This window comes from Fusarium proliferatum (genome assembly GCF_900067095.1).
Source record: "Fusarium proliferatum ET1 genome assembly, contig: FPRO_scaffold004, whole genome shotgun sequence".
NCBI classification, from domain to species: Eukaryota; Fungi; Ascomycota; class Sordariomycetes; order Hypocreales; family Nectriaceae; genus Fusarium; species Fusarium proliferatum.
Window position 1 is genome coordinate 1,024,656 of NW_022194793.1, and position 22,257 is coordinate 1,046,912.

Below are 22,257 nucleotides of genomic sequence, written 5' to 3' on the forward strand. Positions count from 1 at the left end.
CTGTGCGAGCCCGAAATCCCCTTTGACAAGAGACGCTAGCAGCCGCTGCAGGTAGCCAAATATGTCGGATTCCCCCCAATCCGCTGCTCCAAAGGAGGTTGACCATGGTGCACCGTCACCCGACGACGAAGCACAAATGAACGAGCAACAAGACCCACAAGCCGCAAACTCAGCGGGCTACGAGTATGAGGGTGTAAAGGAACAGGATCGATGGTTGCCCATAGCCAATGGTATGTTATCTATCTACAGAGGCATCCTGATATGATTTGTTCGTCCCTTTCTGCGCGAGCTGTTTGACGCCTCAGCCCGCCCAGCCGTGCATATCTGGATCCCTCTCATGTCTTGCGATTCGTCCTCCAAATCACCTAAAGCGCCTCGCGCTTCCAAGGCCGACAGAGCTGATGAGCTTGATGCTAACATTCGAAACTTTGCTCCAGTTGCTCGTATCATGAAAAATGCACTGCCTGAAAACGCAAAGATCGCGAAAGAGGCCAAGGAGTGTATGCAAGAGTGTGTCAGCGAATTTATCTCTTTCATCACAAGCGAGGGTGAGTTATGGATTCACAGCCTTACTAAGACTGGCACTTGAAAATGCGAGTCATGTCTTGGATTTGCAGCATGCTGACTTGCACAGCGTCGGAGAAATGTCAGCAAGAGAAACGCAAGACCGTGAATGGCGAAGACATTCTTTTCGCCATGACGTCTCTCGGTTTCGAGAACTACGCGGAAGCGCTGAAAGTTTATCTCAGCAAGTACAGAGAGGTAAGTCAAGTACTCTACCAGCAGGGACCCTGGATCTGTTGAGTGAATGACTTGCAGGTATGCTCCTTGTAAGCTTTGTCGCTGGAGGAGCCTATACCGAGTAGCAAGAGAAGTGTTTGAGGGATACTTCTATCATTCAGTTGCTAACGCGAATCACCAACAGCAACAGAATCAGTCGAACCGCGATCGAGTAGGGATCGATAGTAATCCACAATGGATGAACGATGCCAAAACAGAGCCTAGTGCCGTGGGTGAGTTTGGACAGGACGGAAACGGCGTCGAGGCTGGGGGTGATCCCAACTACATTTATGCCTCACAACCTGGCCACAATGGCAACGCTGGTGAGGGCTACTAAAACGCCGCCTGCAGTGAGGAGCGGACGACGAAGGATGGCCCCAACAACCCACTCCCTGGTCCCAACAGCGATCGTACCAACGTCCACTCGAATGGTTCCTCTAACCAGCGGCAGCATATCCCCCCTGAACAGCACAGGTTCATCATATCGGTTGCGAGTATTAGCCCGGTGAACGATATCGACAGCCATCCAAGCATCTCAAACGCCGCACTGTAACGGAAGTGTATTTTTGGTCACAATAAGCTTTCCTCCAGGATATGTACGTGGACTTCAGGAACGATGGCAGACTTACATCGTATGAGGTGGTGTTGAGGACGGTACTGTAGGGAAGGGTAGGGAGCATGAATGGGAGATATGACTGGGTTTGTGTTCAGAGATAGAGGTGCGATTTGCGTCTGGTACTTGCCTGCAAGCGTGGGAGCAGTCCCAAAATGATTAGTGTTAATAATCACGATAGTCAGAAAGGGTCTTTGAGATGCAGACTAACGGATATGCATTGAGTCCAGAGGCAAGGAGTTTTGGGCCAGTAGTTTTCAGATATATTAACACCCACAGTCTGTTTTTTTTTTCACTATGCATCCAAGTATTTTGAGACTACACCTCTTGTTGATGTTTTGCAGTGTGGTGATGGCACAAGCTTTGAATGCAAAACGGCAGTTCCCTGGATGGCGTTTTCTCATAAGTCGAGAAAGAACCATTTATTTAAGGCGTTATGATCACGAGCGAAGCTTAGCGGGTTTCTCGAAGTTATGAAAGGGTCAATAACTAATGTCAATGGGAACTTGATAAATCGTTGTCGACGCAGGCAATAAGAACAAAAGCTGCAATGCATGAAGTGAGGTTCACTTCAATATCCAGTGTGACGCAATCACTAAAACAAAAGTAGAATAACGTAGAAGATACACCACCTTTCCTGATTAGGAAGAGCATGAGGCACGTGTGGTCTCCACCAAAAATCGTCGAAAAATCGGGTACCCGACAGAAATTGGAAAAAAAGTTCCAATGGCCACCAGCGCTTAACAATTGATCCTCGAGATTTCTTCATCATCGTTTCTACAAGGCAGCAAAAGAAAACCGAGCTCTCCATCTTCCGGCACTTGTGCTGTTGAGACATACTTATTATGACTGCTGATTCTTTACGGTCAAAATTTCAACACACTCTTCAGCCCATGATTATACCTTGATTGCCCATCCGAAGCACCCCTCCCTCCCGCCTCCCACTGTTGTTGCCTGAGAGACGCCACCATCACTTCGAGTCAACCATACTCCTCTCCATCGGGCGACAGCGCACAACGAAGCGAGACATCGTCAAACATTCGGTAGGGCCTACATCAATGAGACCATTTACACCCACGACCAGGAATTTCTCTGGTCCTGTTCCAAGGAGCTCCACGCCTGTCCGCTCCATCCTCAAACCTGCATCCGTCTTGGGGAGGAGAAAGGCCGAGTATGCTGGACTAAGCGACCCCGTCGAAGCACCCGAGAGCCCCACGAAACGCCGCAAAATCTTGATAGACGAGACCCGAAACGTGACGTACGAAGTCGGACGACGGACCATGGATGAGGTGAAGCTCGAAGTCAGGACTGCCCTTGAAGAGCACCTGAGAGGTAACGACAGCCAATACGACACATTGAAGGAACTCTTCGCGAGCGATAAACAGCGGTACCTACCACCCGTCGTTGGAGAGGAAGATGATACCCTGAAACCCCACGAACTCCAGGTTTACGTGGTGGCTCTTACTGGATGTGTCCCCATTCTCAAAAACAGGCTCTGTAATGGTCTTGTCCATACTGTTCTGAATTGCTCCTGGCTTGGACGAGACGATGCCTTTGTGAAAGTGTTCACTCATTTCCTGGCGGCCCTGGTCAGCGCCCAAGGTTCTTACCTATCACCAGTTCTGGCGATGATGGTGGGGAAGTTCTGCGACAGTCGATCTTCAGTGTGGAGTGTCCCGGATTTTCCTGAGGTCAGCCGCGAGACCATGCGCAAGCGACTGCACAGCACCCTGCAGTACTTGCTCCAGATGTTTCCTTCCGCAATTTCAGTGCTCGAGGAACTCCTCGTGAGCAAGTTGCCTTTCCATAACGAGTCCATGCGTGTACACATGGCGTATGTCGACAACCTTCTTCGTATCAAGGACTATGTGCCCGATTCGCGTGACGAAGTTTTTGACATTATCCTGAAACGAGTTGTTCAGATCGACTCTCAGATGCAAACCGATCTGGAAGATCTCGACGATGATGTAACTGCTGCCGTCATGTACGCGCTGCGCGAACACTCAGAGGGAGACGAGTGGGAGAACGACGACGATTCGGACGACGAGAGCGATGCGGAATCGGTCCATAGCGACGACCCCGATTTCGACGAAAATGTCGCCAGAATCAAGTCGATCAAGGGAAGTGTCGAAAAGATGGATGCCATGATGGACACACTGTTCAGCGTCTACACTCCTCACTTTACCAACCCTGGATCGGACACGGCATTCGACATGTTTACTGTCCTGTTACGCGAGTTTGAACAGCTGGTGCTGCCCACATACAAGTCTCGACACACGCAATTCCTCATTTTTCATTTTGCTCAGATGCATGAGCGCCTCACAGACGCATTCTGCGGCCAGCTTATTGCCACTGCGTTCCAAGGCAACACGCCCAATGTCCTCAAGCAATCTGCCGCAGCGTATCTAGCCAGCTTCGTGGCTCGTGGCGCCCATCTACCAAGCGGCCTGATTCGAAGTATCTTTGGACTTCTTTTGCATCACTTGGACCAGTACCGGAAGAAATACGAACCCCTATGCCGGGGACCAGACCTGATGCGATTCACGCCATACTACAGCCTCGTTCAGGCCACACTCTACATATTCTGCTTCCGCTGGCAGGACCTAATCGTATCGACTCCAGAGTTTGTGGACCCCGAGGATCCAGCTTCATACATTGGTCAGGAGATGGAGTGGATGGGAACATGCAGAAAAGATCTTTCCGTGCAGATCTTCAGCAAACTCAACCCTCTCAAGGTCTGTGCGCCCGTAATCGTCGAGGAATTCGCCAAGATCTCACATCGTCTCAACTTTATGTACGTCTATCCGTTGGTGGAGAGCAACAAACGAGTTCGCTTGACGCAATATCTCACGGCCACCTACTCGACAGGAGGGGCCCTTCGAGATGCTGGTTATGAGACACAAGATGAGAGCTTCCATCAGCTGGACCCTTATTTCCCATTCGATCCCTATCAGCTGCCGGTTAGTAAAAGGTGGCTCGAGAACGACTACGTGCATTGGAAGGCGGTGCAAGGGCTAAACGCCGAGGACGAGGACGACAGCGATGATGATATTGATGACGACCTTGATGACGACGAGATTGAGGAGGGTACAGCGACGGATAGCGATGGTGAAGATTATGACTAGAGTCGTGGCATAGTCATTTACGACGGAAGCATGGTTTGCGATTTGTGGTTTATAAAACACAGCAAGGCGTTGGGGAGGATTTGTTTGATTTACAAAGGCTTGGTTCTATACCCGAGGGCTCGGATGTGAAACGATCTCGAAAGTTGGCATGAAATGAGAGCGAGTTATGGGATGCGCATACACTCTTCTAGACAGTGAGCAGAAAAGGAAAAGTTTGCCTTTACAGTTTTGTGTCACCATTCATTTGCGTTTGTAATCATTGTGCATGACTATTAATTGTACCATCTCCGCGGAAAAGATGAGAGCATCTGTGACGTAGGAGAAATCGTCAGCGAGGTCATAAAAGGGGCCCTTCATTTCTCATACAGATCAGAGTGCCAAGTATATGACCTAGATAGATCTAGGGGCGGCAGAAACTTTTTGGCCTAGAGTCTTAAGAGACAAAAAGGCTTAGATGAGGTAGTTAGTAGTGATATCTTAGGTTAGGGCAATCTATAATGAAGTTGGCTTACTCTGTGATCAGTTTAATTTCTTAATGGAAGGTCTTGATATCTAGGTACTTTGTAAGTCTTCTGACAGCTCGAATGCATGGGGAAACTTGGAGCCGAAAGCTGTCTCGGAATAGGTGGGCAGAAAACCCCCGATTCAGCTCGTGACTCGACGACAGGACTTTTTTTTTCTGACTTGCATATTCTCTTGTCATAAGTAATGTATTTAGATCTTCTCTCTCTCTCTCTCTCTTCCCTCTCTCTTCTCATACAAAACTCCTCTTCTTCTCTGCTCTGACGGCGGTTTTATGTCAGGCTATTTTTAGTTTCTATTCTTGTCTTTTCTTCCTTCTATTCCATCTACCGAACTCGCACGGGGCATATTCCGCTTCAAGATTTAATCCGCCCGCGCTTACTTAACCCATCCCACCCCAACGTAACACTTCGAAACCCACTCAAACTTTGAGACTCAGTCATTAAAGTGGGCTCATTCTCGAACTTACATGCAAAAGCCTCCAGCAGCAAATTGCCATCTTATCGCGTCATGGCGAATACAGCTACAGCTACAGCTACAGCAGACGAGAGACCTTCTTTTACCGAGTTTCTCAAAAAGACTAAGCAAAAGGTCGCTGGAACGCCATGTGAAGGCCCTGACTGTGCCACGCCCCAGCGGAGGGGGAGGAAGAGTAGAGGCAGTGTTGGGATGAGCAGCGAGTGTAAGTATAGAGCGTACCCTCGTTGTCTTTATGCGTGATTTCAGTCGATATCTTTCGTCCGCTTGATTCCGTAAAGGTCCGGTTCAGTGACTGGCCACTCTTCGACCTGAAATCTCAGACAATCGTGCAAGACATCTCACATATCACCAAGATAGACACCACTAACCACACCCCCAGCACCCGAAAACAGTAGTGAAACTTCACCCCAGAAATCTCGCAAGTCTCTTACTGCAACTGAGAAAGCAAAGCTGCGCCGGACCCAGGTTAGACGGGCCCAGATCCAGCATCGCCAACGCAAAGCAGAATATCAGAAGCAACTCGAGCTCGACATCACTCACTTCCGTGAACTTATCGCCTTGACGGAATTTGAGTCTGAACAACTCAAGAAGGACAATGACTCTATCAAAGAACTACTAACGAATAAAGGCATCACTATCCCAAGATGCAAGTCTGGTACCTGCTCTATACGTCCCCGTCTCACGAAGGAGGTGGTTGCTGGCGACAATGATGCTTGGGTCGATGACACCATGGGCGTCAAGTTGAGGGTCGAGGATCCTACTTTTCAACAAGAATATGACCAAGATGGCGGAGAGATATTTGCCGACATCAACGTCGACGACATTATTGTTACTCTCAAGAAGGATGAATCTATGGAGACGCCAGCTTTCAGTATCCGATCAAACGAATCGAGCAGCAACGCTACGAGTTCGCCACCGCCCTTACCCGATCTCAACCTGACTCCTGATGAGGAGCAAAAGGCTGTCAACTTTATCCTCTCGTAAGTTCATAAATCGTGAATTTTGTGATGGCCTCGCTGACGTTTCACAGACTTGAACATATCTGCTGGGATCACTTCTTTGTTGGCGATTTTCCATCTCACTCTCACCTCTCCAACGACGAACCAAAAGGCCACTGCCTCATGGCGTCCTCACTCTGTATGGCCAATGCACCTTTGGATGTATTTGGTGACCGCAAGCAAGTCTCTTCAGCATCATCTTGCCACAACCGTCGTTCTCTCGGCCTGGATCCTTACGTACCTCCCGTGCATCTGGAGTGGCCATCGCCCCGAATATCATTATCCTCCCTTTATGGCCTAGCACAGAGTCTCAACCCCGGCGACTTGGAGATCACGCCTGTACAAGCCTGGTTTGAGCTAGCGTCACGTTTCGACAAGAGTCTCCTGCTAGAAAGACTAGACTTACTAGGCACGGAACTTGTTGGCGTATCGAAGTGTCTGGAGTTCGGGGCTGTCATGGAGAAAGATGCTTTCGAGAGTGTTGTTGCGAGGGTGTACGGGGGCACTCTTGAAGAAGCCATGGCTGGCGCCGCGATTATTGATCCACACCTGGGTAGTGTTTGCGATATTTCTCGCATGAGGAATTTCCAGGCTAACCTTCTCACGAACCAACTAGGCTTTGTGGGATATGCTCAGAGCTGAGGTGTTCCGCAGCCAGAGGATGAAGCTTTTGTGTTGGGTCCGGTGCTTTTATTTTTCTGGTTTTCTCCTTTTCAAACGGCTGAACGGAGATGAAGCGGAGCACTTCAAGGCTCATTATCGAGATATCTTGTTGTAGGTCTAGATGATCTCGGGGCAGGGGTAAGGCAAGAAAACTTTGAGACCTTTATCCTAAGTGATGAAAAGACTTGGGCAACCTAGCCTGAGCTTAGGGGACTCTTTACTGAGTTTATTCTGGCATACTCTTCTTAGGTCTTATATTTTTCTGCTCCCCGGGGCGGGGTCAGGTTTCACGAGATATCACTTTGCAGTGGCCGTCAAGGCTTGACAGGTTTTGAACCTACTTACATATGTTTAGGACAGTTTAACTCTCTTTTTGGATCTTGGTTTTTTTTTCTTCAACAGATAGGTCGCTAGTGAGAGAATATCCACTCTGTGAAATCCATCTCCCCGCTGTTATACATGAGTTGTCACCTCTACAATGCCCTAACTATACTCCTCTCATCAAAAATATCCTTCAATAAGCTTGAAATACAGGCATCTCGATCAAGTCGGCCCATTGCGTAAGTAGACTCGAAGGCAAAGATGCTAAGCTGTCCAAAGAAGGGCCGGAGTACCTTCGCCACCAGCTCATCCTTTCTATCAAGGCTGACATCATCATTAATGCCACCTGGTCCGATAAGGGGTCGTCGAGATGAGCCATGTGCCACTGGGTTGACGACGGAAGAGGATTGGAAGCCCGAGCTATTGACGGAAGCTCCGAGCTCGTCCGATAGCTCGTCGACAAGGGCTACAGGTTGATAGGTGGATGGCCGATACACGGCATCGATAGTGTCAGTGATGAAGAGCCATTCATGAAGCTGGAAATCATCCGGTGCCACACAGATCAAAAGATCTAAAAGCTTGCAGGCCTGCAAAAGCGAAGCGTTGGTGTAAGTGTCAGAAGCAGTGCTGTTGTCGGGCGCAGCAACAGAAGATATTGCTGCATGAATCTCGGCGTTGACAACTGGCCATAGCATGCCTAAATGGATAGCACTAGTTCTCAAAGCCAGTGCACGGAATACCATGTAGATATCCGCTCTTGTCGTTGATGATGGGGAGGATGTTGACGACGCGCTCAAAAGCTCGGCCAGTTTGCTAAATATCTCCGACAGATCCGAAACGAATGCGTCTTCAGAGCCCGCAAGAATCAATGTGGCAATTCTCCGGAGGTTGAGTTGCGTCTTGCGATCAGCTTCGAGGCGAGCTGAAGTTGCTCCAACGCCAAACACGATGCCGGCCGTAGAAGGGGCATTAATACGACCCACGATCTCTGGCATCTTCTCCTTGTCAGTGAGAGTCCACTGTCTTAACAACGGCAGCCAGTCTTCCTTGGCCAAATCAAGATCCATGCCAAAGAACTTGGGGTCATTAAAAGCATCACCGACATCCTTCTTCCAATTCTTCTGGTTATTGTGGACTCGTGATAATTCGTGTAGAAGATACATCGTGTTCTTCGATACTATGTCAGGGAATCCTTTGGCCCTTAGGGCTGGTCCGATAACATTAGTAGAGATAGTGGCTGCGGCAGCGAGGACTCTGTCAGGTTCGACCAAGATTTTTGTCAGTTTTGGAACGATGGAGGCCAATATAGAGATAATGTCATCTGGCCCTTCGCTGGCTCCGTTCAGGGAGTTCCCAGAGTCGGATTTAGGAATACCACCGCCCGATGTTGTTGAGTCTGTGAACGCCACAGGTCTTGTAGTGAAAAGAGCAGCAAGAAGACGGATAAAAGTGTCCTATAACGATGTTAGCAAACGCGCAGGTTAAGAATGAGGATATAACATACCCCTAGCTCCTTTCTCATCCTTTTCTGTTCTCCAAAGTTGGTGTTGTCAACTTTCTCGCCCAAAAGAGCAGCAAATCCCAGGAGGTTTGGCAATGTTTGTCTATGTGGGAATGGATTCGTGAGAAGGTCTTTGAGAAAGGCCATGCAATCCTGCCATATCTCGTCCATGGCATCATCATCCAGTGTCCTTGTATATTCCACAAGGAACCAGACAAGATCGGTGTCTTGGAGAGATATTGTCATCGTGGACTTAGATGCAGTCTCAACGGCACCGGCACTAGTCCTCCGGTAGATAGCATTGAACAATGCAGGCATGCAGTGCTTAGGCCGGCATGCCTCCAACGCAGAAAGCATATTGAAGACCTGGGTCGACTCAACGCCTTCAGTTGATTGTTTCCATAGAGCAATGACTGTCTCCAGGCACTGGAGATTCTCTGCAGCGAAGAGATGTTCAAGTAATCTCCTAGCACGATTACGCATCCGCAAGGATGTATAAGTGAATGACCCAAAGGAGCCTTGATCTTGCTTGCTTGAGTCATTGCCTTGACCCCATGTCCAAATCTTGTAACAGATACGGACAGCATCCTGGAACGCCAGATGGACTGTCAGTCGGTCATTTGCTGTAGCACTGCGAGACTGGGGGGTATCTGATTGCCACACGTTTGACACCATGCTTCCGAAGAGAGACTGCGGCTGATCCGGGCTCTTTACCACCTGTGTCCTCGCTTCCTCGCTCAGGAGCTGTTGATGTGCCCGTGCCAGAACTTGCTCGAGGCCATTGAGGAGAAAAATGAGGGTAGACTCAGGCGACGATTTCTCGCTACCAGGAGATAGGGCATTAGAGGAGAAGGTTTCTCGTAAGTTGGTGAAGGTTATACCGATTTCTCTGCAAAGTGTCTCAACTAAGGGAATGAGTACCTGGAAGATAGAATCGGAGTATAGCGGCAAGCACTCGGACACGAAAGCAACCCAGCTGTCGAGGACCGGGCGGCTACTGGGTGAGCTGAGACCATCTTGCAGGCACTGGAGAAGTTGAGGTGGCGGTGGCGAGATTATCCGGGCCTCTGGCACTGAAAGTGATGGTCGGCTTCCCCTTGGGTCGAACGAAGATGGCCGTCTTTCAGATATAGGGGAAGTTGGAACGTCAGCCGGGCCGATATCTCTAAGCTTGAGTGTATCATAAACAACATCAAGCAAAAGAACCTGCACATATCCATCTGAGCCTTGAAGAGACTTTTCGAGTCGATCGATGAGTACATTTTCAAGGCGCTGAGCTAATAAGGAGGCGGCAAAAGGACTGAGGAGAAACTTATGCAGAAGGCTGAGTGCGTATCTGTAGAGTTGGTTGACACGATCTACAAACTCCTTGGTAGCATTGTCAGGGGAGTTGGCCGTTATGCACCTCATGCATACGCGAATAAAGAACTCTTGCAATGTCATCTCATTTTCTTCGCCTCCAGCTTTCATCCGGTCAATTTCAAGTTGTACATGTATAAATGGGTGACTTACAACTGATTTGCATATGCTGACCATGAAAAGAAACATGCTTGGATGACAGCACAGTCCATGAAATATCTCCAGCGCACGTCAATATATTTGAAAGTGTTCTGAGGTAGTAAAGAGAAAGATCCAGATCCGCGTCCTCGGAGAATGACAATTGATCTTGATTGGGTTTCTCGTCGTTCTGTGTTAGGGTCTGTAAGAAAGGTACGTCGGATAACCTGGAAATGAATAACAAAAAGAGTCTGGTATTCATTAGCAGTAGTTTCCAAATTATCAGAACTGAGACTTACCTATCAATCCCAAGCATTGTGTTAAGCCACGCCTTAACGGTCATATATAAGGGTGTCCGATCGTCTTGTAGGGCATCAAGGATAAGGAATACTGGCTGTGTGAGCATAATCTCGTAGTTGTCGGCTCCCGCAAGGCGCGGGAGGCTTTTCATATCCTGTGTCGGGGTTTTAGAACCTCGACGCTCAGGCGAAACATTATCTTGTAAAGTATGTGACCATAGCACACTCAAAGCACGACCTTTGTCAACCGCCTCGATGGCACCCAAACGAGCGGTCTCTTGTGAGATGATAAGACCGGACAATGCTGCTTCAATATCACGATTGGATGTGGATAGAGCCGACTGCAGTTGCCATAAACCTCTGACTGCTTCGACATGGTATTTTGGCTCAGATGCTGACAGGTAAGTCCAGGCATGCCGGACCAAGAGGGGCACCAGACTTGATAATTGTGCTGTCTCGATCCTCTCAGCATAGTAAAGCTGAGTAGACAGTTGCAGGATAGCCGAGAAGGACGAAAATGCCATAATATCTGGGTGTTCAAGAAGTTCAAGCATGAGTTGCAGGAGTTCCACCTCCTTGCCTTCGTATGTTTTTGGGATCTTGTGGATTACAAGAACGAGTAGCCGAATACAAGCATTGAGATCAGTCTCAGATGATCCTAGGTCCTGGCAGACAAATTGAGCAGCCTTTTCTATGATAGCTCGTCCTATAGTCAAAGCATTAAAGGGGGAGGCAGACGCCTCAATATTACCCTGCTCGTTGACATAAAAGCTCTGTGACTTCTTCAAAATCTCCACGTTTGTCGGCAGACTTTTGCTTCTATTCTCTGAGTCGTTGCTGATCACAGGAAAGACCCTCTCCGGAACAAGCTCCAAGAGCGACATGGCAACGCTCAGTGCTTGAGTAGAAAGGTAGAACATTTGCGGATCCAAATGGTTCTTAGCAGAAACACGCTCTTTGAAGTCTTGGAGCATAGCCAATGCTGTCAGACAGCACAGAGGTGCATGAATTGTGACCATCTCCTCCTCCCGCACGTTGAAGTTGGACAAGATAAAGTTGGCAAGGGAGAGTTTGTCGTTGCGCTCGGGTGGACTGAGAGCCCCAGGACCCAAAGCCTGGGCAAGAAGTGCAGCAATTTCACCGTAGATGAGGCCGCTCTCGATACCGTCAAAGAAGACGCTAGCACTCCGCAAGACTTCGTTAAACTCTGTCTTGTTTGAGGCAATATCCTTGAATCGACGCACGCTCTCGATAATAGGCAGAAAAACTTCAGGGACAACCAAGCCGCCAATTTCCCATCGATCCATCAAAGACAAGCATATTCTGTAAGGCTTGGCGCGTTCACTAGCTGTATTATGAGAATTGCTTTCAATCATTTGCAGGATAGCCTTGGTCAGGGGTTGCAATCCGAATTCTTCGAAATAGTTGGTCTTTGAAGCCAAGAAGGCATGCTGGTCAGCAGGAGGGCTTGATGAATTGTCGCCGCTGGCTTCATGTTCAGCGGCTGGTTCAGGCCCCAGCAGCCACGCCCAAAGGCGCCTGTTCAAACTCATATCGCGCCGAGTGACTACGCCAACAGCCGCTTTGAGCAGTAGTTCAAGGTCGTCCGGCTTTACTCGAGACTGAATAACATGAGCATTTAGCGGGAGATGAGAAACTAGGAGGTCTAAGAAGCCGCGCTGGATTAGTAGCTGTTCATCAGAAAGGCCACTCGCAAAGCAACGCAACAAGAGCCCCGGCTCAGGGGATGTAACGACCTCCGCGAGCTTGCTTTTAGTGTCTTCATCGCCATCGCTTTGCGATGTCGCTGACTTGTTCGGGTCAGGGGTTGCCCTTGGCCCCAAGGGTGGCAGAGAGCGTACCAGGTACGCAAGTGCCCCAGAGCGACGACTCTGGCTGGTTATCGATGCTAGGAAGAAACATTGCCAAAAGAAAGCATCACCTGAGGAATGCTGATTGGTGATTCCTTCGCTATATGAGGGTCTAATGGCATGCTTGAAACTCTCCACAAGGCGCAGTGTTCGGTCAAAGTCTTCACTTGTCTCCTCTTCAAGGCCAGGAAGCAGAGCGAGTATTATAGATTTCATCGCTGGGCGAAGTGATCGAGGGTCGATGCCAAGGAAGTGCCGTTCCAGGAGATCTAGATATGGTGCCCTTACTGACAGCGAAGCAAAGGAGAGTACTGTGGCCAATCCTGGCAGATATAGAGGTAGGTCTCTCGATAGACCATCTTTACCAATGACCGAGAATACCAGATTATACAGTTCGAGAGCTTTTTGGTGCACGCCAGACGGGAGGGAGGGATTGAGGCACTGTGAGAGTCGTTTCGCAACAGTCGCTTTGGATGGGATGGCATTGATCGACTTGGGGCGAGCTTGGAGAGCCTGGGATCCGTTATTAACGTATACGGCTTGGTAATTTCCTCATATATCATACCTTGAGAAGTTTGTTCAGGAACGAAATGTAGTCTGCCCATTCCTCCAAGGCTGTCTCGAACAAGACAAGTGCCCTATCAACTCCATGTGCATATTTGCGATAAGATTTATCCTTGATGGCATAATCTTCTGCGCTGTGAGTCAGAAAGTGGTCCAATTTCTCTCAGTATCAAAGGCGCACACCCACCTTCGCCCAGCTGGTTCCTCCATTGGCGTGGGATGGGTGATTCTCGACCCGAACTCTCGGGAGACACTGAGCGGCGACCGGAACCGGGCTCAAGAGCCATGGCTAGTGAAATATGCGCTTATAGGTGAAATCAAGGACATCGGGTATCCTATCGTGTTGCGATAGCAGCAAAAGGCATCGCTAGAGGCTAAGGGTCGCAAAAAGTGGTCTACAGGGTCGTTTATGTATCGTCGTAATCAGATCCCAATCAGATGGCTACGTGGAGCATATAGGTAGCTTCAACTGCACCCACTGAAGCCACCCTGAAGTTGGCGGAGCTCTGTGAGTGTGGAGGGCTCTGATTGGTTTAAGCTTCTGAGCCTTAGACCGGCTAGTGCAAGGCTGTAGCAACTACAGCACGTCATGTCCCCCTATGGAAAGGGAAGCAAGAACCTAAAGCTTACCTACCAAGATAGGACCCGACCTCTTATCTAAGTGATGAAAAGACTTAGGTAAAATTAGTCTATTTTTTATAGCTTTTAGACCAGTTTATTTTGGCACCATTTTACAACGTCACAAGAGCCCCCCATGAAGCTCTTGACCTCCTCTTTTTTTTTGTCGATATCATCGCTTCGTGATCATTTGCGGCCTCTCAAGATGGCATAATGGCATCGCCTCATACCTTCAGAGGATTTCCAGGTCGTATGATTCTGGCAAAATTAAGTCTTCTTCCATCTCCCCCTCTGACAGGCTTCTCGGCCAAGAAATGCGACGAGTGAGCTATCCGCCGCAATCATGGAGTCAGATAAAATGAGCCAAAAGCCAGCATCTCCCACAAACGAAGACTATCGTCCACCTCTACCGCCTCGGCCTTCAACGAGCGCTACCGACACAGCCTCTCTGCAAGCCCATGCTACCACGGCAATAACTCCTGTTGAAATACAGACGCTCTCTTTTCCTGATGGATCTCGAGGGACATTTTCCACTCCTGGTCCCGACTCGCTCCCAAGCCCCGCTGAGGGTGATCATGCTTCCCCAAGTCGACAGGAGAGTAGTGGCAGCGGTGAGGCAGACGAGGCTGCTAGCATCATGAGTTTTGCACCAACAATGCGGCCTGCTGGCGATATCGCAAGTCTACTTGCCGGTGAACTACATAAGAAGAGTCCAGCTTGGAAAATGCTGCGAACTCAGTCGGCCACTGTTCTTCCTTTCGAGAAAGGCAGAGCAGGCGCATACGACCCATTCGCTGAGTTTCATCACGAGTTCAATTCTCTACCGGAGGATTATGGCGAAGATGTTGAATCTGACATTTTGCATCTCTGGAAGTCGAAGCTGAAGCATTATCTGATCCTGTCATCAGCCGGAAAGCCCATTTGGAGCCGCTATGGAGATCTAAGTCTGATAAACTCCTCCATGGGCGTTGTTCAAACCATCATTTCATTCTATGAAGGTGCCATGAATCCCCTTCAGGCTTTTTCTGCTGGGGATACCCGTTTTGTTGTCTTGACCAAAGGTCCGCTCTACTTTGTCGCTATCAGCAAGCTGGGCGAAAGCGACTCGCAGATACAGGCACAATTAGATGCGCTATATATGCAAATCTTGTCAACACTAACCTTGCCCAGACTAACTCATATTTTTGCGAACCGACCGTCAACTGACTTGCGAAAGCCTCTCGAAGGGACTGAGGGTCTTCTTTCTTCTCTGGCTGATACGTTCACAAAAGGATCTGCTTCCGCTTTGCTTGGATCCTTGGAATGCCTCCGGCTTCGGAAGTCTCAGCGGCATGCAATCAATAATACTTTCCTCAAATTGCGTACAGACAAGTTGCTGTATGGTCTAATTGTGGCTGGTGGGAAACTTGTCAGCGTCATTCGGCCTCGCCGGCATTCACTTCATCCCAGCGACCTGCAACTTATTTTCAATATGCTCTTCGAGAGCGACGGCATCAAGGGTGGTGGTGGAGAGAATTGGATCCCCATTTGCCTTCCCGCTTTCAACAACAAAGGTTATCTTTACATGTACGTCAGTTTCTTTGACGGCACTTCTGGGGATCAAGCTAGTTCTCCTGCAGCGGCACAAGGGCGCTCGTCAGAAGAAGAAATCGCAATGATCCTCGTAAGCACTGATCGTGAGAGTTTCTTCGAGTTGAAGCAGATGCGGGACAACATCGCCCAGCAGCTTGCCAAAAATGGGACATTGGCTATTATTCAAAACGCCACCCGCCTTGGTCGACCAAAAATACACGAAATTGCCCCTGGGAGCCAAGTCAGCCACTTCCTTTACAAGTCGCGGGCCAATGTACAATTCTGCATGGCGTCACTGGAGCCGCACTTCACTGGTCTTGTTGAGCGCAGGAGATTGATGACGGTGTACCATGAGCTCCATGCATCCATTCACGCCAAACACTCGCATCTCAAAGTTCTGCACGCTGTTGGAGATGATGCAACCTCATTGGCCTGGACCACACCTGTGTTTGAGTTTTACTGTGTTGCTGGGCCTAATGTGTCGAGAGCGACCATTACGCAAGGAGCGAACAAGATTATCCAGTGGGCCAAGAGGGAAGAAGAGCGCCTTTTCATCATTGGCGGTGGTGTATTCTGAGGTCAATCCTCCTATTGAGGTCTGGTTCCTCGGTAATCCTAAAATTCAAGACCCTTGGTCTTGCAATCGGTCATCTCATGGAGCCGAGCAGAAACAAAGTGCCTCCTAACGCCGACATTATTCGTTACTAGCCTTCCCACCTCATTAATAATTAAGATAAGGGTATGTGAAATCCTTTTCAACTCATCACTTAGATCCTCCCTTCGAACTTGGCAACCCAGTGACAGCAAACACTTGACTGTCGTGGGTAGTTCGGCCGCCGCCGGGCTCTGAGGGTGTGATATTATCTGTTGAATGCGACGTTATATCGCTTGTTGGGCTCTGGGCTGAGTGACCCTCAAAATAGTCGTCCTTGGGGTCATCCTTGGAGCTGGGCCGCGTGCGTACAGCCCCCCATGATCTCTTCGCCCACTCCAGGATGCGATCATTGACCTTTGACCGACGCTTAGTCTCTGATTCCCAGGAGGCATTGCGATGTTGAAGGGGTGAAGGTCGGTCACCATCACAGCCAAAACTGTTACGGCTAGTTGTGCCAGTTGAAGGAAAACTCATGGTGTCGGTTGCGAGAGTTGTTCTCGATGCGTTCATGATGTCCAACGAGAAAGGTGCATCGAAGTCTTCATGAAATCGGGGGCTGCGTATTGAAGGGCTTTGAAGTGATGACCCAGGTCGTTGAGAATCAAAGGGATCCCGAGCTGGGAGTGGGAGAGTGAGGACGGGCCTTCGATCCGGCATTGTGTAAGACAAACTGAAACCGGTACTGAATGTTTGGTGTGGTGAGACTGGGTGTTGGAAGGTGTCGATATTGACACTGTTATAAGAAATGATACACGTCCGCTGAGGATCGGGGATAAGAATAATAAAAAACGTTGCTTATCCTCCAAGCTCAGAGCTGAGAAAAGGACGTTGTCTATCGTTGATGCTTTGTTGACTTTCTAGAGCCGGGCGAGAAGGCAAAGGGTTCCCCTTTGTTCAAATTCAAAGGCCCGTTAAACATGTGCATCCGACATTAGCTAGAGCTCAAACAAGTCCAAGTGTGCGATAGACCCCTGACTAGGCTTGGACAAGCAATCATGGAGCCAACCAAGTGGGCTTCACAAACTGCGGGGATGGTACGGTGACCAGTTGAATGACAGAGATTGCCAGGCTCTGCCGGCTAGAGTCGTCCACAAGGACGGAAAATCTTGAAGGGTGGCCGAGGCATTTGAGTTGTGATAGAACCCACACACCAAGAGTAACAATAGAAACATCAAACTTTCCACCAACATTTTAGGCTTAAATCTGAAGAAACAGATGATCCCTTCGATGGCAGTACCTCAATGATGAACTTTGGAATGAAAAATTGGGCTTCTTTCTTCCACGAAGGAATTTCGCTCCCCTCGATGATCTACAGACATCTCCAAGATGATCACTTTCTTGATCCCGTATTATAGCCCAGCCCACCTACCAGGGTTAACCAAATCCAGGCATCTAATTGACGTTTTTGGTGGGAAACAGTTCAAGAAGAGCCACTCTAGACCCATCGAGCCAACTGAACCCTGTTGCCGAGTCAGATGTTTGAGTTAGACTCTATGCGGCAGCCCGTTTTCGGTACGGGGTTCCGGTCCCGTCCTCACACTCCCGAGTCCAGGTCCCTTGCCAAGGGCTATCGCAAACTGCTTTGCCTTTGGACGTGTCCGAAATTGGTGAGTCACGCTACACACGGAGGACACCCTTTTGAAGATGCCAATGGCATGAAATTGAGTCTAGACCCAGGATACCGGTTGCGGAGATGGCTCGGAGAGCTCTCGACTTATGCTTATGCACGCGTTATTACAGTTAATTCTTTCCGGAACTCGCATGACAATAATAGAAACCCGTGATCGGTCTCTCATATTGAGATTCGTGAGGCACCTGAGCCCTTATCGGCGGTGAAGGTGGCCGAGATGTTAGTCTATCGCACGGACACCTTCAACTTGTTAGGGAATTAATAATGCCTTAGTAGGCATGATAGGCTTGTTATGTTAGTGAACCAATTCGTATCAGTCAATGCGTTGGCATAAATCTTGACGCCCAATGCTGCTCTTTACGAAGAAGCAATTAGCGCCACCCACGTCCATATACATTCATTGACGAGTAAACATCCTATTTGTGGCACCGAAACGTCAACACTCATTGCCTTCCTTCATCTCGTGGCGTTTCATATCATCGGTATTACAATCGCATAAATGGCAAGAATGTTGTCGATCTTTAACGCCGTCGTTGAAACAGACCTTTGGAGGTGGGTCTTTATCTCCGGGCAAGCACACCACAGACAGTCAACAACAACTTTGTAAGCAAGAAAACTTGAGACTTGAATAGAGGATGCCAAAACAAACACAGTAAAGAGTCCTCAAGCTTAGACTAGTTTACCCAACTACTACTCTGTATACTTTCGTTGCTTAGGTCGTGTAAGTATCCCAAGGTGGCCTGCCTCCCCTACGGTAGTTATAGTAGCTTGGTGATGACTTCGTTGAATGTCACGTGGAAGAAGCTGTCTCTGCGGCCTCAACTTTGGCACTGTTGCCCTTCCTGCCCCAGCCTGTCTACAAAGTGTGGAATCTAAGGTACTGACTGCCTACCTAAAGTAGGTACACTGGACACCTAGGAAGTTGCCTCCTAGATTGGTATTCCCTACAAACCACAACAATGTAAGGTAGGTAGGTGCTAATTGTAGATAACTCTTCCTTCATATTCATCAGAGATAGCAAGATCAAGACCGATCCTCCAATTCAAATAATGGTAAGTGCAGGTGTAATCGCAAGAGCGTGCCTCTTTGAAGATAGGAAGGATTCCAGCATTAGACTCCTCATACTTTGAAAGGTAATTCCTGTCCGAAGGAAGGATCCTTGCCGCAAGATGACCTCAACTTCCATCAGATCTCAATACTTCGTCTTTGCTAATAATCATTCGCCCGAGCATGTGTCCATCTTTTGCCTGTGACTATTGCCATTTTGGCTTTTAATCACCTACTCCGACTTTCTTGGTCTTCTTGGTCTCCTGATCGGTAAATGATCAGTTGAATATTCCTTGTCTATCTTATTCCCCCATTTGCATTCCATGCAGCGACAGCGTCAAGTTGTTAGCGGGTGATCATGGACCTCGGTGATTCCAGATACAGGTCAGTCAGCCAAGCTTCACTGAACAGCGCCTATCAATCTCATGAAAGACGTTCCACTACCCCGAGGCTGCGGTCTCCTTCTCAACCACGACTACCCTTCCAGAGCTTGAACGACACTTCGGCTCTCCTCCGCTCTACCGGACCTTTAGAGAGCATGCTCAAGACGACAACGGAGACCGGAGATCTTGGTATCTACTCCATCAATTCTGGTTTACCTTCAAATACATCTCGACCCCCTCGCACAAGAGTTGGTCATAAAAGGGCGAGGCGGCCAGCTCGCCCTTATTACGATGAAGATAAGGACGGTCCAATTCGGGACGACCGTAGATCGCTACCCTCGTATCGAGACACGACTTCCGAGATCATTTCATTATATGGCTCTCCTGGGGTTCCTCATCCCAGGTCTTTTTCTCCCGCGTCGGAGGGCCAGCGAACACACTCTTTGACAACGTGCAGTTCAAGACGGGTTCCTTCTTTCAAATCATCCGGTACCTTTCACAGTCAACAAAGTAACAATGGCCATCAGCGCCCTCGCTCACCATTTCCATATCCCACACGTCTGAGACGGCCTGGTGTCCGGCCTTCTTCTCCAGCAGTGACAGATAACGGTCTCATTAATCACCGGAGAATGGTTGAGATTGACAGGTCTTCGCATGTCAGTAACTCTTCCTTCTCTCACAATCAACCCCAGGCTGATGGTTAATAGCGCATGAACTACAGTTCTCATATGCATAGGGGTTATCGCAAGCATCGACGATATCCTCCCTTATCCTTGAGGCCCGAATTCAGCCGATCAATGTCTTCATTACCCCCGCGCTCGTCATCCGCACCTTATTACGGTTCAAGGGCCAATCCGTCAAGAAGACCTAGCGGTGCGGGATATCCGCCATCAAAATCTCCGTACCTTCAGTACATGCCTGGCGACCACAGTGTTCGATCTGCGAGTTTGACTTCCATCGTGGACATGTATCACGGCAGGGCCCCGGACGATACCATGCAACCTCTTCGTTCACCAAGCTCGTTCTACTACGATTATACCGAAGAGTTTGATAAAGGATTCCCGTGCGAATTTGAGTATGCGTCCACAACTAGCTCTCCTCAAGGACATACTATCGGCATATTGAGGAGAGATGACATGGAGGAAACAGATACGGCGCCCCCGGCCAGCTTCAAAGGTATGCCTTTTGCTGATAAGTTTGATGAAACTAACAAGTTTAGATTCTTATGGAAACTCAGCTTTACGTGAAAGCAAACAAACCCAGGTAGCTTCGGCGCCTATGTATGGCAACTTGCATGCGTCCAGTCCTAAGCGGCAAGAATTTTATGATTCCTATATTAATTCTAGTTGCAAGGAAACTCCGATCTCTATCAAAAGAACCCAACAATCTCCAATGCAGCCGGTCTGTGAGCAACCAGCAACGGAGAAGCTGGAAGACAACCGCTTTTAGCAAAAGCAAACAGATATTTACAATGGTGGGCTTTCAAGTTTCCCCGAACCCTGCTGTACCTCGGATATCTCAACTATAGGGCCTGAAACACGCGACATTGATACAAAACCTCGAGGAGAGCAGCCAAAGGAAAGCCACCTGATGACTTCCACTCTAGCCCAGTGCGGCTCTCCCGTACTATCTATCGATACCAGCGAAGGCGATTGGGTTTGGGAGGGTAGCCAAAAAGAGAAGGGATCTGGTAAACATGACACTCTTCGGGCAAGTCCTCCCCCCGTTCTGCCAAAGACGGAAGCTCGATGCCCAGACGAACCTTCGTTACATATGGGAAACGAAGAAGCGGTCTCTATGAAACCAAAGCTCCATGGGGCGCATCATCGCCGAACCCCCGCCAATACAAACATTAAGATCACGAATAAGAACGAGGTGGTCCTCCCGAAACAGGACGCGCCCCAGGACGTGCCAAAAGCAAATATCGGCGCTGGGATTCTTTCACCTAACCCAATCTCACCAGCACATCAGCTGAGGGTCACAAACAGCATTCCGCGATTGATGAAGGCTCTGCCACCGTTACCCGATGGAGCACAATACAATCCCGACCTCCAATGTTGGAGCTCGACTAGACATACCGCAGCCCAAGCATATACGATGTATGCCAGCAGTCCTGCTAATAATGCTATTCGCCTGGAGTCTAAAGTAGGTGTGGATAGGATGTCTTCAAACCCAGTATCAAGGACCAATGACTCGACAAAGCCATCTTACCATCCAACCCAGTCCAATCCCTCTCGGTTCAAAGTTCGTCTAAGGTCGTCTAAGTCAGTGCTTCAGAGCAAATGGAACCTTGATTCTCCGGGCATTCCTGAGAGAAGCTCCAGTAATCCTATCAAGCCAAGACTCAGACTCAAAGTGTCTCGAAGTCGAATGAGCAATAAGCTAATGGGCCCTGATATAACAATCGTGCGAAACAGCCCTTTAAATCAGTACAGCTCTCTCTTAGAGTTAAAGAATTTTCCTCACAGAGACGCTTTTACAGATCGATCCAGCTTTAGGGAAGTACTGGAGGAGCAACTCGCCCAGTTTGGTGTTGATAAGCGACTCTCTAATATCGACGAAGGAACTCTCCGAGGACATTCGCGGCAGCTGTCTGACCAGTTTGATATTCCTTATCCCCCTTCAACTAAGGGTATAGTAACTGCGGAATTAGTGAATCAACCAAAGTTTGATAGCGGGTTTGGCATATTCGACAGATGGGACTTTGACAAAACACTATATTCGGGGAAGAACTTGATAAGGAAGAATTTTGACAGAACTCTCTATTCAAAGCCCATGAGGAACAAGTCGTCTTTTCTTCGACACCGGGCTTCGCCGACGAACATGCGGAAAAGACCAAGAGGCCCAACCAACCTTAGCGGCCCTACACCGTTACGATCTGAGATTACTCAAGGCAGCTCTTTTGAAGATTCTATGCTAACACCGAGTGTATTGTTGCCACAGAGAATACGCAATAGAACACGTCGAGTGAAGCGCTGGGCAGCAGAGGCAAAGAAGGCTGTCCAAGCCTTAATGCGACGGACATTGAGCCGATCTCGAGATTCGGGTTCTGAACGGTAACATGGTGACCTTTTTCCCGTTAAATTCAACCAGAATGAGACTATCAACTACCATAACT

At 48.9% G+C, this 22,257-nt stretch overlaps 7 protein-coding genes across 7 annotated transcripts; 5 read left to right on the forward strand and 2 right to left on the reverse strand.

The window, feature by feature from the left end:
* Positions 1–61: 61 nt before the first annotated feature.
* Positions 62–1,117, forward strand: FPRO_04523 (putative transcription factor HAP3; the record flags this gene model as incomplete). The annotated part of the gene is made up of 4 exons (XM_031230043.1): positions 62–230; positions 438–548; positions 635–762; positions 926–1,117. 4 exons carry the CDS (start codon positions 62–64, stop codon positions 1,115–1,117), a joined length of 600 nt encoding a protein of 199 aa, XP_031080219.1.
* A 1,334-nt stretch (positions 1,118–2,451) lies between these two features.
* On the forward strand, positions 2,452–4,518 carry FPRO_04524 (uncharacterized protein; the record flags this gene model as incomplete). Its single annotated transcript, XM_031230044.1, has 1 exon — positions 2,452–4,518. The coding sequence occupies one exon, from the start codon at positions 2,452–2,454 to the stop codon at positions 4,516–4,518; it is 2,067 nt and encodes a 688-aa protein (XP_031080220.1).
* A 1,032-nt stretch (positions 4,519–5,550) lies between these two features.
* On the forward strand, positions 5,551–7,160 carry FPRO_04525 (uncharacterized protein; the record flags this gene model as incomplete). Its single annotated transcript, XM_031230045.1, has 3 exons — positions 5,551–5,722; positions 5,900–6,500; positions 6,551–7,160. 3 exons carry the CDS (start codon positions 5,551–5,553, stop codon positions 7,158–7,160), a joined length of 1,383 nt encoding a protein of 460 aa, XP_031080221.1.
* Positions 7,161–7,654: 494 nt separating this feature from the next.
* Positions 7,655–13,521, reverse strand: FPRO_04526 (putative regulator of reproduction DopA; the record flags this gene model as incomplete). The annotated part of the gene is made up of 6 exons (XM_031230046.1): positions 7,655–8,956; positions 9,007–10,466; positions 10,516–10,751; positions 10,800–13,183; positions 13,236–13,363; positions 13,422–13,521. 6 exons carry the CDS (start codon positions 13,519–13,521, stop codon positions 7,655–7,657), a joined length of 5,610 nt encoding a protein of 1,869 aa, XP_031080222.1.
* A 674-nt stretch (positions 13,522–14,195) lies between these two features.
* FPRO_04527 (Vacuolar fusion protein MON1) lies at positions 14,196–16,001 on the forward strand (the record flags this gene model as incomplete). The annotated part of the gene is made up of 1 exon (XM_031230047.1): positions 14,196–16,001. The coding sequence occupies one exon, from the start codon at positions 14,196–14,198 to the stop codon at positions 15,999–16,001; it is 1,806 nt and encodes a 601-aa protein (XP_031080223.1).
* Positions 16,002–16,187: 186 nt separating this feature from the next.
* On the reverse strand, positions 16,188–16,736 carry FPRO_04528 (uncharacterized protein; the record flags this gene model as incomplete). Its single annotated transcript, XM_031230048.1, has 1 exon — positions 16,188–16,736. One exon carries the CDS (start codon positions 16,734–16,736, stop codon positions 16,188–16,190), a length of 549 nt encoding a protein of 182 aa, XP_031080224.1.
* A 2,378-nt stretch (positions 16,737–19,114) lies between these two features.
* FPRO_04529 (uncharacterized protein) lies at positions 19,115–22,199 on the forward strand (the record flags this gene model as incomplete). Its single annotated transcript, XM_031230049.1, has 4 exons — positions 19,115–19,795; positions 19,847–20,315; positions 20,359–20,580; positions 20,668–22,199. The coding sequence occupies 4 exons, from the start codon at positions 19,115–19,117 to the stop codon at positions 22,197–22,199; spliced, it is 2,904 nt and encodes a 967-aa protein (XP_031080225.1).
* Positions 22,200–22,257: the final 58 nt, after the last annotated feature.